Source organism: Danio aesculapii, chromosome 20, assembly GCF_903798145.1.
Source record: "Danio aesculapii chromosome 20, fDanAes4.1, whole genome shotgun sequence".
Classification (NCBI taxonomy): Eukaryota; Metazoa; Chordata; class Actinopteri; order Cypriniformes; family Danionidae; genus Danio; species Danio aesculapii.
In genome coordinates, this window is record NC_079454.1 from 13,703,926 (window position 1) to 13,720,949 (window position 17,024).

The 17,024-nt window shown below is 34.4% G+C and overlaps 1 protein-coding gene across 1 annotated transcript in view; it reads right to left on the bottom strand.

The window, feature by feature from the left end:
* opn7a (opsin 7, group member a) overlaps nt 1–15,933 on the bottom strand; it is a 52,689-nt gene extending 36,756 nt beyond the window's left edge. Inside the window, exon 1 of the mRNA XM_056480734.1 lies at nt 15,849–15,933. Within this exon, the coding sequence (XP_056336709.1) occupies nt 15,849–15,933 (85 nt within the window). The remainder of the gene's footprint in view (nt 1–15,848) is intronic.
* Between the last annotated feature and the right edge of the window lie 1,091 nt (nt 15,934–17,024).

Sequence of the window (17,024 nt, forward strand, 5' to 3'; positions counted from 1 at the left end):
CATCTCATTTTCAAGTATTTGTGAATTACTTTTGATTTAACATTAACACTTAACTGTTCCATATTGCAATACAATACAATCACATAATATCAACGCTCTCCCACATTTATAGCTATTAATACTGCCCATTCGGCAGAACTACAGTTTGAACCGCTGTGGTTTTAAAACTCAATCCTACAGTTGTGTCTTTAAATTGTTTTCCAGTTACATTTAGGATTTTTTTTCTGCTATTTATTTAGAATAAAAATTGCATAATAATAATAAAATTAATAAGAATAATAATATTAATAATTTAATTTATTTGTAATAAAGTATATTTATAAAATTATGAAGGTTACTTTAATGGGCTATATGATATAATTGATGACTTTGCAGCAAAAAAGGCAAGAAAGGTCCAGATGTAGTAAAATATTTGTAACATTTCAGTTTCTTTGAATGCTGTCTGAATTGTTTGTTTGAGACAATTACATGTGTTCTAATGGGAGTAATAAAAGGTCGTGTAGTTGGATTTATCTTTAAAGATAATTGTTCGCAGGGTGTCATTCAAACTAGTACCGCCACTGGCTCTAAAAGTGTATTCAGTTAAACAATTAAAGAACTAATGAAATAAAATATGTCCATGAGGATAAGTACTATATAAGTCCCTTTTCAAAACTTTTATTTTCATTGTTCATTACTACCTGCTTTCATTATCAAATCATAAAGAAATACTGTACATTTATTCCAAAATAAACTCATGTTAATAATTTAATGCTAATGTATTTATGTTTTGATTTAGATGGTGATTTAGTAGCAAAAGTGTTTACTGCAGGCTCATTTTTCACATTTTTTAAATTATTTTATGGCATAACGTTGTACAAAAATATCATGACTTTTCCATGACACTTACAAGCGAGCATGAGTATTATATTATTGCCTTTTCTAAATGTTTATTTTTATTGTTCATTACTGTCTGCTTTCATCGTCAAATCATTGTAAAAACACTTACATTTATTCAAAGATAAACACGTTAATAGTTTAATGCTAATGTAATAATGCTTTGATTCAAATGGTGATTTGGTAACAAAAGTGTTTACTTCAGGCTCATTTTTCACATTTTATAAATTATGTTATGGCATAACTTTAAAAAAGTCAGTGACATTTTCATGACACTTACAAATGACGATAAGTGTTATATTATTCCCTTTTCAAAATGATTATTGTATAGTTTATTGCTATGTCTGCCTTCATCATCATATAGTTGTAAATACACCTCCATTTATTCAAAGATAAAGTCATTTTAATAATTTAATGCACATGTGTTTATGCTTTGATTCAGATGGTGATTTAGCAACAAAAGTGTTTACGCCTAGCTAATTTTGTTGTGGCATAACTTTAAAGAAAATGCTGAGTAAAAACACTTTGCAAAACCTCATATCACTGTAGCAAATAAAATAAAATAAAATAACATAAAAAAATCTAAAAAAGTAATTAATTAAAAATAAAAGTTATTAATTAAAAATATTTTAAATGTAATTAATTAAAATAAAATAAAAAGCTATTAATTAAAAATTAAAATAATTAATTAAAAATAAAAGGCGAAGCGGTGGTGCAGTAGGTAGTGCTGTTGCCTCACAGCAAGAAGGTCGCTGGTTCGAGCCTCGGCTGGGTCAGTTGGCGTTCCTGTGTGGAGTTTGCATGTTCTCCCCATGTTCGTGTGGGTTTCCCTGGGTGCTCCGGTTTCCCCCACAGTCCAAAGACATGCAGTACAGGTGAATTGGATAGACTAAATTGCCCGTAGTGTATCAGTGTGTATGAATGTTTTCCAGAGATGGGTTGCAGATGGAAGGGCATCCGCTGCATAAAACATATGCTGGATAAGTTGGCGGTTCATTCCGCTGTGGCAACCCCAGATTAATAAAGGGACCAAACCGAAAAGAAAATGAATGAATGAAAATGTTTTAAATAAAATAAAAAGTAATTAATTAAAAATAAAATTAATTATAAAAAATTTTAATAATTAATTTAAAACTAAATAAAAAGTAGTTAATTAAAAAAAAATTATTAGTTAAAAACGAAAATAATTAATACAAATTTTAAATAATTATTAAAAATGTAAATTAATAATTAAAAACTAAACAAAAAGTGGTTAATTAAAAATATATATTAATTAAAAATAAAATAAATAAGTAATTAATTAAAGATAAAAGTAATTAATTAAAAATAAAATAAAATGTAATTAATTTAAAATAAAATATTACTTTTATAAGTAATAAGTTAAAAATGAAAGTAATTAATTAAAAAATAAATAAAATAAAAAGTAATTAATTACAAATTAAAATAATTAATTAAAAATAAACTAAAAAGTAATTAATTAAAAATAAAGTTAATTAATAAAAAAATTATAAAGAATTTAAATAATTATAAAAACATTTAATTATTAAAGAACTAAATAAAAAGTAATTAGTTAAAATTTTAAGTAATCATTTAATAAAATAAAATAAAATAAAATAAAATAAAATAAAATAAAATAAAATTAAATAAAATTAAATAAAATTAAATAAAGTTAAGTTAAGTTAAATTAAATTTCAAACATTCCCATAGAATGTATAGGTGAGGACAAATATTATATTATTCCATTTTTAAAATGTGAAGAACACCTACATTTATTCCAAGTCTCATCTTAATAATTTAATGTTATTTATGCTGTGATTAAGATGATATTTTAGGAATATATGTAAGAATAAGTACTAATTAATTCATATCTTTGTGAGCAAATTTTTCTAAAAAGTCATGTTTTTTACAGAAATCCATAATTTATTGTTTTCTAAAACTACTTGCACAAGCTGAAAACAAGAAGATGGATTATATAACGATTTGTGGCCAAAAAACAACAACATTTGTATTTATACCATCTTGCAAATATTGCATTAGCATTCCATTTGTTTTCTACTATACAGACTCTATTTAAGGCTCTGATGCTTAGATATTTACATGTAAAATAAATTTGGACAGAAATCCCTTGTCTGCCAGATTTCAGCTTTATTAAATCGACTTTAGTCAGATCGGATAACAGCTCACTGCCTCAGCCAGTTATATTACTTCAGAAAATTGAACTTGGAAAAATGGAAACAGAAATTATATTATACATTTAGTCTAATCTGACAGTCATTTTCACAACAGGCTCACTTTAAATCATAAACCTTACATACTGTCAGGAAATCTCAGCAAACTGAAAAAATACTGCCTAAGCTTCAAATGGGCTCTGAAGCATTTTGATAATAATATAATGTCTAAAACCTAAGCTTTAATCCACATTTATCATCAATAAAATATGCTACTATGCAACTTCCATGAAAAAAATGGATAATGTAAATAAACTTGACAGGGGTGGTTTGCGCAATAATTACAGACTGGTTGTACATTTTGTCCCTTTGTTCATGGTTTCTTATCAAATGAGTAAAGGGAAATGAAATATTGATTTTAGAATGATTTTGATACTTAAAGTATCTAAAGCTTCCACTAATGGACTTTTTTTCACAATACTTCACTATTGCGTTCCCACAACTTTTCAAAAGTGCTAGAAACATGCTGAGAGATTGATTGTGGCAGCTAAACGGAAAGAAAGAAAGAAAGAAAGAAAGAAAGAAAGAAAGAAAGAAAGAAAGAAAGAAAGAAAGAAAGAAAGAAGGTCAGGGTCATTCCACCCAATAGTGATATCTTAACTCTTCTGAAGTAAAAACACTGTTGTATGTTATCTATATATTGTTATTGTGACCAATTGGATTTTCAATGACAGAAGAAATATGGAATTCTATTAAGGCCGCACGGTGGTTCAGTGGTTAGCACTTTCACCTACAGTAACAGCAAGAAGGTCACTGGTTTGAGTCCCGGCTGGACAAGTTGGCGTTTCTGTGTGGAATTTGCCTGTTATGCCTTTTTTGGCGTGGGTTTCCTCTGGGTGCTTCGGTTTCCCCCACAGTCCAAATACATGCGATATAGGTGAATTGAATAAATTAAATTGCCCATGGTGTATGAGTGAATGAGTGTGTATGGATGTTTTCCAGTACTGGGTTGCAGCTAGAAGTGCATCCGCTGTGTAAAACATATGCTGGATATGGTGGTTCATTCTGCTGTGGCCACCCCTGATAAATAAAGGGACTAACTTGAATGAAAGAATTCTTTTAAAATTTTACCATTTTAGTCAAACACGTATTTAGTAAATCCAGTACATGCAGATAAACTAAGAATGTCCCAGTGGTCTCTTAATAGTGTCCATATCCGTATATTTAAAAAAAACCGCAACTATTAAATAAAAAATTATTTTCAAATATTTCCCAAGAGCTGTTTAATGGGCAGATTACATTAGCTTTATTATCCAATTTCTAATACACTGTAATACCCAATAATTTAAGGTAACCATTTGAGAAAACTGATTGCAACAAACCATTTAAGTTCAAACACTAATCCTAATGAGTACTGTGAACTTAATCCATTTGAGTAAAAAAAGCGATTTGAGCACAGTAAAACCCAATAAACGAAGAGAACTCAAACAAATTGAGTACTGTAAAACCTAATAAGTTAAGGCAACTCAAACCGTTTGAGGAAACCAATTGCAACAAACCATTTGAGTTAAAAAAAAACTAATCCATATGAGTACTGTAAACATACTCCATTTAAGTTGAAGTAATGAGGTATTTAATTAACTCATTACCTTTAACACTGAGTTCAATTTTAAGTTAACTACACTCATTTCATTTGATAAAGTTGACGGTTGGGTTTTACAGTGAAGCTTCTTTTGTCTTTGACAGTGCATAACATCTTATTTGTTATTTTGCAAGTGCAATTTATGGCCCGTTTCCACTGAGTGGTACGGTGCGGTTCCGAACCGAACCGAACTGTACCGTACCACTTTTTCGGCACCCTTTCGATAGGGTACCAAACACAAGAGAGGGCACCAAAAGGCGGAGCTAGACACACAGCTGCATGCTATAGGTTTACAGAGAAACGTAATTTGCTCACGCAACAAGCCAGAATGAAAAAAAAGGAACGGCCATGTTTAAAATATACAGCTGAGTGATTACAGCATAATAATATATACATATAATAACGAGCCATGGTTGACCTGGGCTCAAACAAACCTTGTCATCGTCTTGATGAACAGCCACAAAGCCAAGAAGAAGAGCAGATTTTACCCTGTGCCCCGTAGTTTTTCACGAGCCGGTCTAAAGCTCGAGCGGTATCGCTTTGATATTTGAAATTATATTTGAAATAACAAACTTCTTGAGCTCATGACAATAACGTGTGCTTGATTATTGACATGCTTTTGAAACCCGATCCTTTCAGAAACTGACAATTGCGAGAAAACAAAGGAGAAGCCAGAAAAAAAGGAGCACATTATTTTTTTCAGCAAATGTGAACAAATTGCTATCTTTAACTATTATCATCACCTTTTGAACTATTATGAACTCTGAATGATGGAATTATTTTCTAACAAGAGGTTACATGTGCTGCTGAAGATTAAAGACACAAATGAGAGGTCTGCTCTGACTGTGGGCTATACTTTGCTGTGTGTAGTTTATCTGTAATTGGTGAAATATCGGAGACTGTAAGGGTCTGTATGTGTTCATATATGTTGCATTTATTTATTTATTTTATATAATCACAGACGTTACAGTAGGCTATTTCGCACTGATCACTGATCACTGATCTGCAGTTATAATCAACTCATGTTCATAGAAAAGTTAGTAATTAAGCCTTATAAAGGTGACCCGTACTGACCCGTACCATACTGTACTGTACAGGTCAGTAGAAACGAGCCATTAAAAGCTTAATTAGGTTAACTACATAAGTTATGTTAAATAGACAAGTCATTGAGACAACAGTGATTTGTTCTGTAGCCAAATAAAAAAAGAATTTTCTAAGGCGGCTAACAATATTGACCCTAAAGTTTTTATTTTTATTTATTTATTCTTTTTTTTTATTAAACTGTTTTGATTCCAGACAAAATAAAATAAAATTCACTTCCTCCAGAAAGAAAAAAATTATATGAAATACTGTGAAAATGTCCTTGCTCTGTTAGGGCCAAATCACACCGCTTAAAAAAATGGCAACAAACCGTCAACAAGGGTCAAACACATATTCAACAAACTCCAACAGACGTGTTTGTTGTTGTTTATCTGTGAAGTGTGAATTGGCCTTTAGTCATCACTTGGAAAAAATTTGAAAAATCATTCAAATTTTATGGGAGGGTTAATAATTTTGTATTAAACTATTATATAGATCAGAGATGCACAAACTAGGGCCAGGGGCCAAAGTTGTCCCATAGTAACCTGAGATTTGGCCCACCATTCTATTTGAAAAGTGAGGGAGAATGATGGGGAGGTGATTGGAGCGAATATCATCCTTTTGAATTTAACATAACCTTGTTTCCTTGTTTTATTGTTGAGCTACAAAAAAGCCAACTGAAATTAAATGTTTCAATTAAATGTTGTAAATAAATCAGACTTTTAAAATGTAAATACTGTCATTTGACAGATAATGGACAATGCACACGACTCAACTAGTGTATTCAGCACTACACTGCATTGTGCTGTGAATGGATTATGTTTTAATTTACCATATAAGTACATTATAAAATGTTAAAAATCATACAACATTATTAGATATGGTTTAAAGCATGTCTTCTAGTTATCTCTACATTTTATCAAATAAATCAAGAAATTACCAATGGCACAAACAATGGTTTGGTGTATAATATATATATACACATATATATATATATATATATATATATATATATATATATATATATATATATATATATATATATATATATATATATATTCACTGTGGTATATATTCGGCCCGCAGCTCTCAATCAAGTTTGGTTTTTGGCCCTTTATAAGAAAAAGTTTGGGCACTCCTGATATAGATAAAACAAAGACTAATTCAAATGTTTCATTTTATTGTAATTGTTTGTGAAAAATGCTCTCAGAAAAACTCCTACTTACTGTGATTGTTTTACAGCAGCAACTCAATGCATGTATTTTAGACAGTGTTTAAGAATGCAAAAGGTTAAACTGAGCATCAACATTTGGAGAGTGATTTTGAACATAGATTGTTGGTGTGATATGGTCTGGTCTGAGTATTTCAGAAATTACTGGGATTTTTTAAATCAACCATCTTCGGGGTTTGCAGAGAATAGCCCCCCTAAAAGAGAAAATATCCAGTAAGTAAGAAATGCAGGGTTCCACACAATTCATTCAAGTTGCCCCAACAAAAATCGTTTATCTTAACAAATGTAAGCCGATTGAACAGAAAATAATTGAGTTGTCGCATAAAAATGTAATGAATGGTGTTGTTTCAGCTCATTTAAAATAAGTAGTTTAAAAAAACAGCAAAAATCTTTTTTTGAGTGTTCTGTGGAGATTGTTCTGAAGGAGATTGTTGTGGACTTGAGAGCGCACTCCCAGCATGCTCCACTAACCATCAATGGTGCTGTAGTGGAAACGGTGAGCAGCACCAAGTTCCTGGGAGTGCACATTTCTGAAGACCTGTCTTGGAACCACAACACTGTATCACTGGCCAGAAAAACTCAACAATGCCTGTTCTTCCTCCGTAAACTGAGGAGAGCAAGAGCCCCACCTTCCATCATGTACACCTTCTACAGTGGTGCCGTAGAGAGCATCCTGGCCTGCTGCATCACCGTGTGGCCTGCACCGTGTAAGACTTGAGATACCACAAATATTTTGATGTCTTTGACAATTCAAACATGAGCTGAAAACACAGAGACAACCGGTTCCACAACCCACCAGGTGGGAATGCGGGAAAGCCAGCTCCTCTCCTTTCCTGTATTTACATTTGAAGCATCTCTACAACTCCCTCTGTTCACTCACCCTCTCTTCATACATACTCACACAGAATGGTCATTTCAAAGTATGAATGTTCTATATCAATCCAAGTGACTTTATCTATCATGCTTGATATCATTTGAAATGTCTCAGTGTGACTGGTACAATGGTCTCATTCCCTCAGAAATAGACATAATCAAAACAATAGATATGTAACTTCAGGTATCTTTTGAACCACTGCTAAGGGTGTGCCTTTACCTAGGGGCTTCTATTCAAATGCCCTATAGGCAGAAACTCTTCAGAATCTAGCATGTCACTAAATGCAAATGCCTGTTGTTGTTCTACACACCCCTTTCCTCGAGGAGATTCTTAGATTGACTACTTAAGAAAAAGTTTCTAAATGTTCGGCGTGATTCTGTAACCAGATCAGTCCATGGCGTGGAGCTCTAATGCTCCATTCTATGTATATTTGAAAATCAGGTATGCATCTTTTGATCTTGGATTTATCTTTGAGAATTTGATGTCTTGTATTGACTGTTTATGAATTGACTGAATGTATTGGCATAAAACACATTTACCCGACTAATAAATTATATTTTGAATTATTCAAACAGAGTTTGGGTTATTATCTTTAGTAGATTCTGTTAAGTCCATAACACCACAAGCCCCTGTACAGGTTAGTAACGGACTAAAACACAATACACGGAGCAGCGTGGCACACTATACGATGTTCTTAGAGCTCCGACTAACACATTGGCATTAATTCATGTATACTTAGAGTGTAAAAGGCTAGACCTTCATCTCTAAACTTATAATACTATTTAAATCATATAGTGGTTACTCAAAGTTACTAATAGTTTAAGTAAATCGGTCTGCTTAATTCTATAGTAATGATCATGGTATGATTAAATAGTTTTGTTTTGATTTAGTAGATAGCAGATCTATGGGGACCACACAAAAAATATTCTAAACTGAGTAAGTAGAGTTCTACCTTTTTAGAATTGTGGTTAACCTCCACTGTTTAGTGACCAAGACTGACATGCTTGGGCTTAAGAGATAGTATACTCGGCCAGTACAAGACTCAGGCTGTTATAGGAATCTGAATGAACGAGAATAATGTACAATAACGAATCTAAGAGAATATTCAATCATAATCTAAAGTAATATTAAAAGAAACAAAATAATCTTATCAATGTTTTATAACTGGACTCAGATAAAACGAGGATAAATATATTAATATTCTAAAATTGGAGTCAGATATGAGTTAAATTTGAAGTAAATCAACATTGTGCACTGGAAAAAGACTGAACAGGCAGTGAACCTTCATCCACCAGCGGACACCTTCATTGAGCCAACTGGCTGGACCTTACAACCGAGTCATGTTGGAAGGCTCTGCAGCACATTGTGAGAACAGCCGAGAGAATCATTGGTGTCTATTTCACCGCCCTCTCAGACATCAACCACTCCCGTCTTACCCAGAAAGCTATCAGTATTTCAGATGACCCATCCCATCTTACAGCTACTTCAGTCGGCTGCCATCAGGGAGGAGACTGAGCAGTCTCCAGGCCAGAACCAGTAGGCTCAAGGACAGTTTCCTCCACCATGCGGTCAGGAGACTCAACTCCCTCCCAGCTCTACCTCCTCTGCTCCCACCCCTGGCTACTACAAGCACAGACTAATGGCCCATTTCCACTAAGTGGTACGGTACAGTCCAGTACTGTCAAAAGGTACCAAAAAGCGAACCGTACCGAACCACTTTTTGGGTACCCTTTCGAAAGGGTATCTAGCACAACAAAAGTGTACCAAAGGCGGAGCTAGACATGAAGCTGAACGCTATTGGTTTACAGAGAGATACATCACTAGCTTGTGCTCAAGCTAGGAGAATAAAAAACAAAGGAAGCGCCATTTTTAAATACACAGCTGAAAAATTACAACATAATATATATATATTATATAATATATAATATATATATAATAACAAACCATGGCTGACCCGAGCTCAGACAAACCGTATCATCACTTGAAAAACAGCCACAAAGCCAAAAAAAAGCAGAATCTTTCTTACGTGCGCGAGCCGCGTGTCTATATTTAAATTAACGAACTTCCTGAGCAGATGATAATAACATGCGCGTGATCCTTCAGAAACAGACAAACGTGAGAGTGAAGCGCGAAAAAACAAAGGAGAAGCCCCCCAAAAAAAACAAGGAGCAAAGGAGCAAATGATTTTTTCAGCAACCTAAAACATGAACAAACTGCCATGTTTAACTATTATCATCAACTTTTGGACTATTATGAACTCAGATTGACGGAATTACTTTCTATCCATTGGTACCCTTTTGGCAGTGGAAATGCAAGCCTGATAAAGATTTCCCATACCGACCCGTACCATACTGTACTGTACCACTCAGTGGAAACGGGTCATAATGACTTCCTGCCCCAGCACTTGAACATTGCATATCCCGTATTCCACTCTTTTCTGATCTTTTGCACAACTACACACTACCTCACTTACCTGTTTTGCACTATTGTCACTTTTGATTTGTATACTCTGTTTTGTATATTTATTTACATATTGCTTGTTTGCACCGTAGGCTGGGAGAACTGTAATTTCATCTGTACTGTACCATACCTGTCAACATTGGGATGTGAAAGTAAGGGATATGCCCACCATAATAAGGGATATTTTTTAGGACAAAATTAGTTGTGTTTGAAAAAAATCCCACCGCGATCGACATCTTTAGATGTTATTATTATTAATTATGTGTATACAGTTAAAATCAGAATTATTAGCCCCTGAATTATTAGCCCCCCTTTTTATTTTTTTCACGAATTTCTGTTTAACGGAGAGATTTTTTCAGCACATTTCTAAACATAATAGTTTTAATAACTAATTTCTAATAACTGATTTATTTTATCTTTTCCATGATGACAGTAAATAATATTTTACTAGATATTTTTCAAGACACTTCTATACAGCTTAAAGTGACATTTAAAAGCTTAACTAGGTTTATTAGGGTAACTAGGCAGGTTGGGGTAATTAGGCAAGTCATTATATAACGATGGTTTGTTCTGTAGACAATCAAAAACAAAATTAGTTTAAAGAGGCTAATCATATTGACCTTAAAATGGTTTTTAAAAAATTAAAAACTGCTTGTATTCTAGCCAAAATAAATCAAATAAGACTTTCTCCAGAAGAAAAAATATTATCAGACATATTGTGAAGATCTCCTTGCTCTGTTAAACATAATTTGGGAAATATATAAAAATGAAAAAAAAAATCAAAGGGGGCCTAATAATTCTGACTTCAACTGGATGTCTGTTCAAGCATGCACCCAAAACCCAGACTTTCGCTCTGCTTGATATTGCGTGTACAGAATCTGTTTTGGAAACAGCGTCTATTTATCACTATGGAGCGCATCAGCTGACAGTCACGCACCGCTATATGACTGTTTTGAGGATTGCATAGAGGGGCCGACGGCATCTGTAATGAAAAGGAAAGGGAATCCCGTCAAAGTGTTTTCATGCCTAAATAAAACGAAAGCACAAAACAGACTCACATTTAAGATAAAGGGGTGGCCTCTTGTGGTTCGGTGGTATGACATGCTTATAGGGAGCATTGGCTCTTTAATGTTTATTGCCACCCTTCAGAGAAGACTGAAAATACGAGAGAAATACAGGAAAATACCTTTACGGGATGATAGAGGGATAGAACTGTAAAATACAGCATAATCCTGGGAATAACAGGAGGGTAGACAGGTATGGCTGTATATCAAGAATGTTCAGCATATTTGACAATAAAACTGACTTGACTTGGTCAAAAATGCCAAGAATGGCCAGACTGGTTCATCTGATAGAAATATTCGAGTAGTTCAAATAACCACAGAACAAAGATCTGCAGAAGATAATCTCTGAATAGTGACACTGATCCAGCAAATACTGTATATGTTTCCATGGACAACAATAAAACATACAGTTCAGCAGTCAGCGCATATACATGGTTCAATGGTGCCAATGTCAATCAGAAAATTAAGTGGTGCTCATCTGAGATGCTCTGAGGTCCTTATCTTGTCAACAAAAAGAAAAAAGAGAAGGTACAGAGGCATCGAGAGGGAATAAAAAGAAAGCGAGAGGGAAGTGAGACGGAATAAAGGAGAAGGTCAGTGGTCTGTATGTTGAATTGAAAAAGCCAATTAGCATTTGGCATGCAAGTGTTCTGGCCATTGTTTCTGCAACGAACTCATCAGTATTTATGATTCTGAAAGTGAACATTTTTCATCAACAGCATGTCTAATTATTTTAATCACACAGCAACAAGATTTGTAAGGAACTGTCAAATATGTAAATAAATCAATCAATTAGAGCGAGGAGGCTCGTAAGATGTTCTAGTGCTCCACAGACAGTTTGTTTCACATAAATAATCAATGAACACAGCAGAGATCCACACTGCACTTCAGACTGAACGTTATGACACCACAGCTTTTTTTCCTATCAAAGCAAACCGAGGGCAGTACATCAAAACCAATCTGAACATGTAAAATGCCTACGTTGATGCTTTGTGTGTAGGCATAGGTGTTACCTTCAGTTCACCCATCAAAAGAAAGAACGCTTGTAGAGATCTTTGTTAGGAGTATAATAGATGGCAGTATTGAGTTTTTAAAACAAGACTACAAACACGCAATGGCAAAGTTAGCACTTTGATACAAAGCCCATGGCATTCATTAAATCTATGGTCACAATGCACTTTTCTCCTCATTGGCTTCCATTCATACTCATGCACATACAGCAGACTGTAACTACAAGCGTGTGTAACATGTTTCACATGTTGCTGCATTCAAAAGTTCAAGTTCGGTGAAGACAGCAATCTCGCATTACATGATTGCGTGAGACCAATATAAGTTGGTCCTGTCTAGTTGGTCCGTGACCTCTTTTTACTGAAATTAAAAATATAAAACAATACTAAACTCACTTTATCAATGTTCCTAATCATTTTGTTTTATCTCACCATTTTTTTGTAGCGCCATATGACAAAATTTCACATGCTCGAAATCTAGTGTGACCATAATTTAACAGTGGAGGTTCTAGACCTCTGTAACTTGAGAACTACGCAGTGGCTACTTGAAATTTTAGATACCATACAGAAATATGATATATGGCAATATATGCAAATTACATATATGACATACAAGTATTCATTCATTCATTCATTTTCTTTTCGGCTGAATCCCTTTATTAATATGGGGGTTGCCACAGCGGAATGAACCGCCAATGTATCCAGCATACGTTTTAGGCAGCGGATGCCCTTCCAGCTGCAACCCATCACTGGGAAACATCCATACACACTCATTCACACACATACACTACGGACAATTTAGCTTACCCATTTCACCTATATCACATGCTTTTGGACTTGTGGGGGAAACCTGAGCACCCGGAGGAAACCCACGTGAACACGAGGAGAACATGCAAACTCCACACAGAAATGCCAACTGACCCAGCCGAGGCTCGAACCAGTGACCTTCTTGCTATAAGGCGATCATGCTAACCACTGCACCACTGTTACACGCCAACATGCAAGTATATACTTGGATTTCACATTTATAAAATATCCATCACATATTTAACATATATTTCAAAATATGGAAAAAATAGTCATTTACATATGTTTTTTTTTAACCTTTGTTATTACAAATATGTACATTCAAATATATTAGCTCTAATGTTATTCACAGACGATGTTGTTCTGTTGGCTTCATCGAACATGGACCTTCAGCATCTACTGGGGTGATTTGCTGCCAAGTGTAACGCAGCTGGGATGAGATTCAGCACCTCCAAATCTGAGCCTATGGTGCTCTATGGGAAAAAGGTGCTTTGTCATCTCCAGGTTGGAGGAAAGTCCTTACCCCAGGTGGGGGAGTTTAAGTATCTTGATGTTGTTCAGGGTAGGATGGAACGTGAGATTGACAGGTGGATCAGTGCAGCAGCAGCAGCAATGTGATCGATCTACCGGTCCGCTGTGGTAAAGAAGGAGCTGTGCCAAAAGGCAAAGCTCTTGATTTACCGGTCAATCTAAGTTCCTACTCTCACCTATGGTCAGGAGCTTTGGGTCATGACTGAAAGGAAAAGATCTCGGATACATGCAGCCAAAATGAGTTTCCTTAGCAGGGTGGCAGGGCACACCCTTAGAGAGGTGAGGAGCTCTGTCACCTGAGAGGAGCTCGGAGTAGAGCCGCTGCTCGTCCACATCGAGAGAAGTCAGCTGAGGTGGCTCAAGCATCTGTTTTGAATGTCTCCTGGATGCCTGCCCCAGGGAGGAGTTCCAAACATGTCCCACGGGAAGGAGGCCTCGGCGAAGATACAGGACATGCTGGTGGGACTATATCTCTCGGCTGTCCTGGGAACGCCTCGGGATCCCATATCTCATATATGGATATATATTTTCATATGTGAACAGTAATGCAGCAACTGTGTGCATATATAAATGTTCACCGTAATCAAATAAAGATAAAAATGTACTTTCAACTAATTTCTTACGAGCATTAAAAGCAGAAAGCAATGTTTTTAGATGATAAAATCCTCATTTTAATTTGAGTTTTTCAGTAGCTTAACTGTCAAAAGTTAATAGTCCAATCAAAATACCTAAAATCAAATAATCATTAATTAGCAAACATCCAATATAAACATACATTGTGAATTTTTTTCTTTTTTTTTAATGTTTTTTCTTCGGCAGCCTGGGTGCAGAAAAAAAAAACATAAAATAACACATGTTAAATTACAGAAATTTACTGGAAATTAAAATTTAAGGAAATTTCTGTAATTGAACATCTGTTATTTTATGGTAAATTTCTGTAATTTAACGGTCGTTATGTTACTTTTTTCTTTTTACCCTAGCTGCCAAAAAAAGTAAAATAACAGAATTCTTTTACAGTGTAGTTTAAGTACACACTATTAAGGCTTTAGGAATGACAAAGACATTTAAATATGTGCGTAAATTTCCTAAATTGTTCAGTGAGTTTAGCCTACAGAACACAACAAAGATGGTTGGTTGGTAATTGACAGTGAAACATCTTGCATGTTTTGGTATTTGCTATTTTCACTAGTTTAATATTACAGTATGAAATCTGTTGGATTATTAATTTAGAAAAACTAGGTTCAGATATAAGAAGTTGTAAATGTTGTGTTTTACATTTTGAGATAAAGATGATGACATTGTAAGGAAGATCATGCCAGGTAAGCACAGCTGTCTGAGACATTAACCTTTTGTCTTTTTGCACTTCCTGACCAAATGCAAGTTAAATGCAACTGCTAAGTTCAATGCACAGCTGTGCTTTTGTCTCTATCCAGGTCTAGGTGAAGCTGTCAGGCTGATTGGATTAGCACCTATGCATTTGAATTGTACCGTTATGCTAATGAGATCAGGATTTGGAGAATTCCATTACCAGGCTATTTCCTGTACTGCATTTTCATGATTTGTTTAGATAGTCACAGCCCCTAAAATGTATATAAAATACAGTGTACACTGCACTGTCCCCCATCACAGCCACCTTCTAGTCCCACCCTCAATTCCACATTTTTTCCCCCAATACATTATTTGCATAATCCATTTTGTGAATCAAGCACTAAAACAGCACAGCTAGTATGTGCAAACACAAAAAACACAACCAGCACACACAATTCCTAAGTGAATTCTCCCAACAATCTCAGTTAGAGCTGAAAGGCTCTGATAATAGCAAACCTAACCCATATCACCTACTATCATCTGTTTAACAGACACGCAGCATGAAAAAAGATATAAAAACTGTACACCTGTGCACAGTTTCCCTCATGTATGTTGAGATCAGAGTGCAGCATGCTGGATGCCAGAACTTTTATCTGCACCACCACAGGCATGTGATTGCTCACACTAGCTCTCAGTGGCCGATGCATGGTGGATTAAATGGAAAGAATATGAGTTCTGTTATGGTTTACAGAACAACAGATGACGGGGAAAATAAATAGATAAAACATTCTGATTCTTACCAAAAAGGGAGTAAACGATGCCCACTGTGATGTCAGCAGCCACTGGGATGTTGGACTGGAAGGTGCTGTTGTCCAGTCCTCGCATCTGTAACATACACACACATACAGTTTCAGGTGACTTTGCATAGACATAATGATTTTATATCAATTAAATATGGGGAATTTATCCTAGCACACAATTTTATGTTGTGACAGCTACTGTAAATAATGTCCACAGTGTAGTTTTAGTAGATTTTATAAAATGAGTCACCATAACTGCTGGGACTTGTGGAGCTGTGCATCGATGGATTTGCTCTTCAGTGTTTGGACTTTCAGCAGTGAAAATTAAACTACACTGAACTGAACTAAACTGAACTTCAACTCTGGAACTGGCTGGACTGACACAGTTTCAATTTACTAGAACTTCTATGTTAAGCTGCTTTGACACAACCTACATTGTAAAAGCGCTATAGAAATAAAGATAAATTTAATTTAATTTAATAACTTAATTATGTTATTTAAAAGACATTGAACTTAGTGTCATCATTTGATTTATTAGATTTCTTTTTAAATGTCAACTATTTTCTACTTTGCCTTCCACTGTAACAGTAAATTAAAATGAGATGCTATCATTGATTTTATTGAAATTAATATACAGTTGAAGTCAGAATTATTAGCCCCCCTGAATTATTAGCCCATCTGTTTATTTTTTCCCCCAATTTCTGTTTAGTGGAGAGAAGGTTTTTTCAACACATTTCTAAACATAATAGTTTTAATAACTCATTTCTAATAACTGATTTATTTTATCTTTGCCATGATGACAGTAAATAATATTTGACTAGATATTTTTCAAGACACTTCTATACAGCTTAAAGTGACATTTAAAGGCTTAACTAGGTTAATTAGGTTAACTTGGCAGGATAAGATAATTAGGCAAGTTATTGTATAATGATGGTTTGTTCTGTAAACTATCGAAAAAAATATATAGCTTAAAGGGGCTAATAATTTTGACCTTGGTTCATAAAAATTAAAAGCTTTTATTCTAGCTGAAATAAAACAAATAAGACTTTCACAAAAAGAAAAAATATTATCATATTGTGAAAATTTCCTTAATATTTAAAAATATTTAAAAAAAGAAAAAAAGAAAAAAAATTCAAGGGGGGCTAATAATTCTGACTTCAACTGTATAACCTTTTG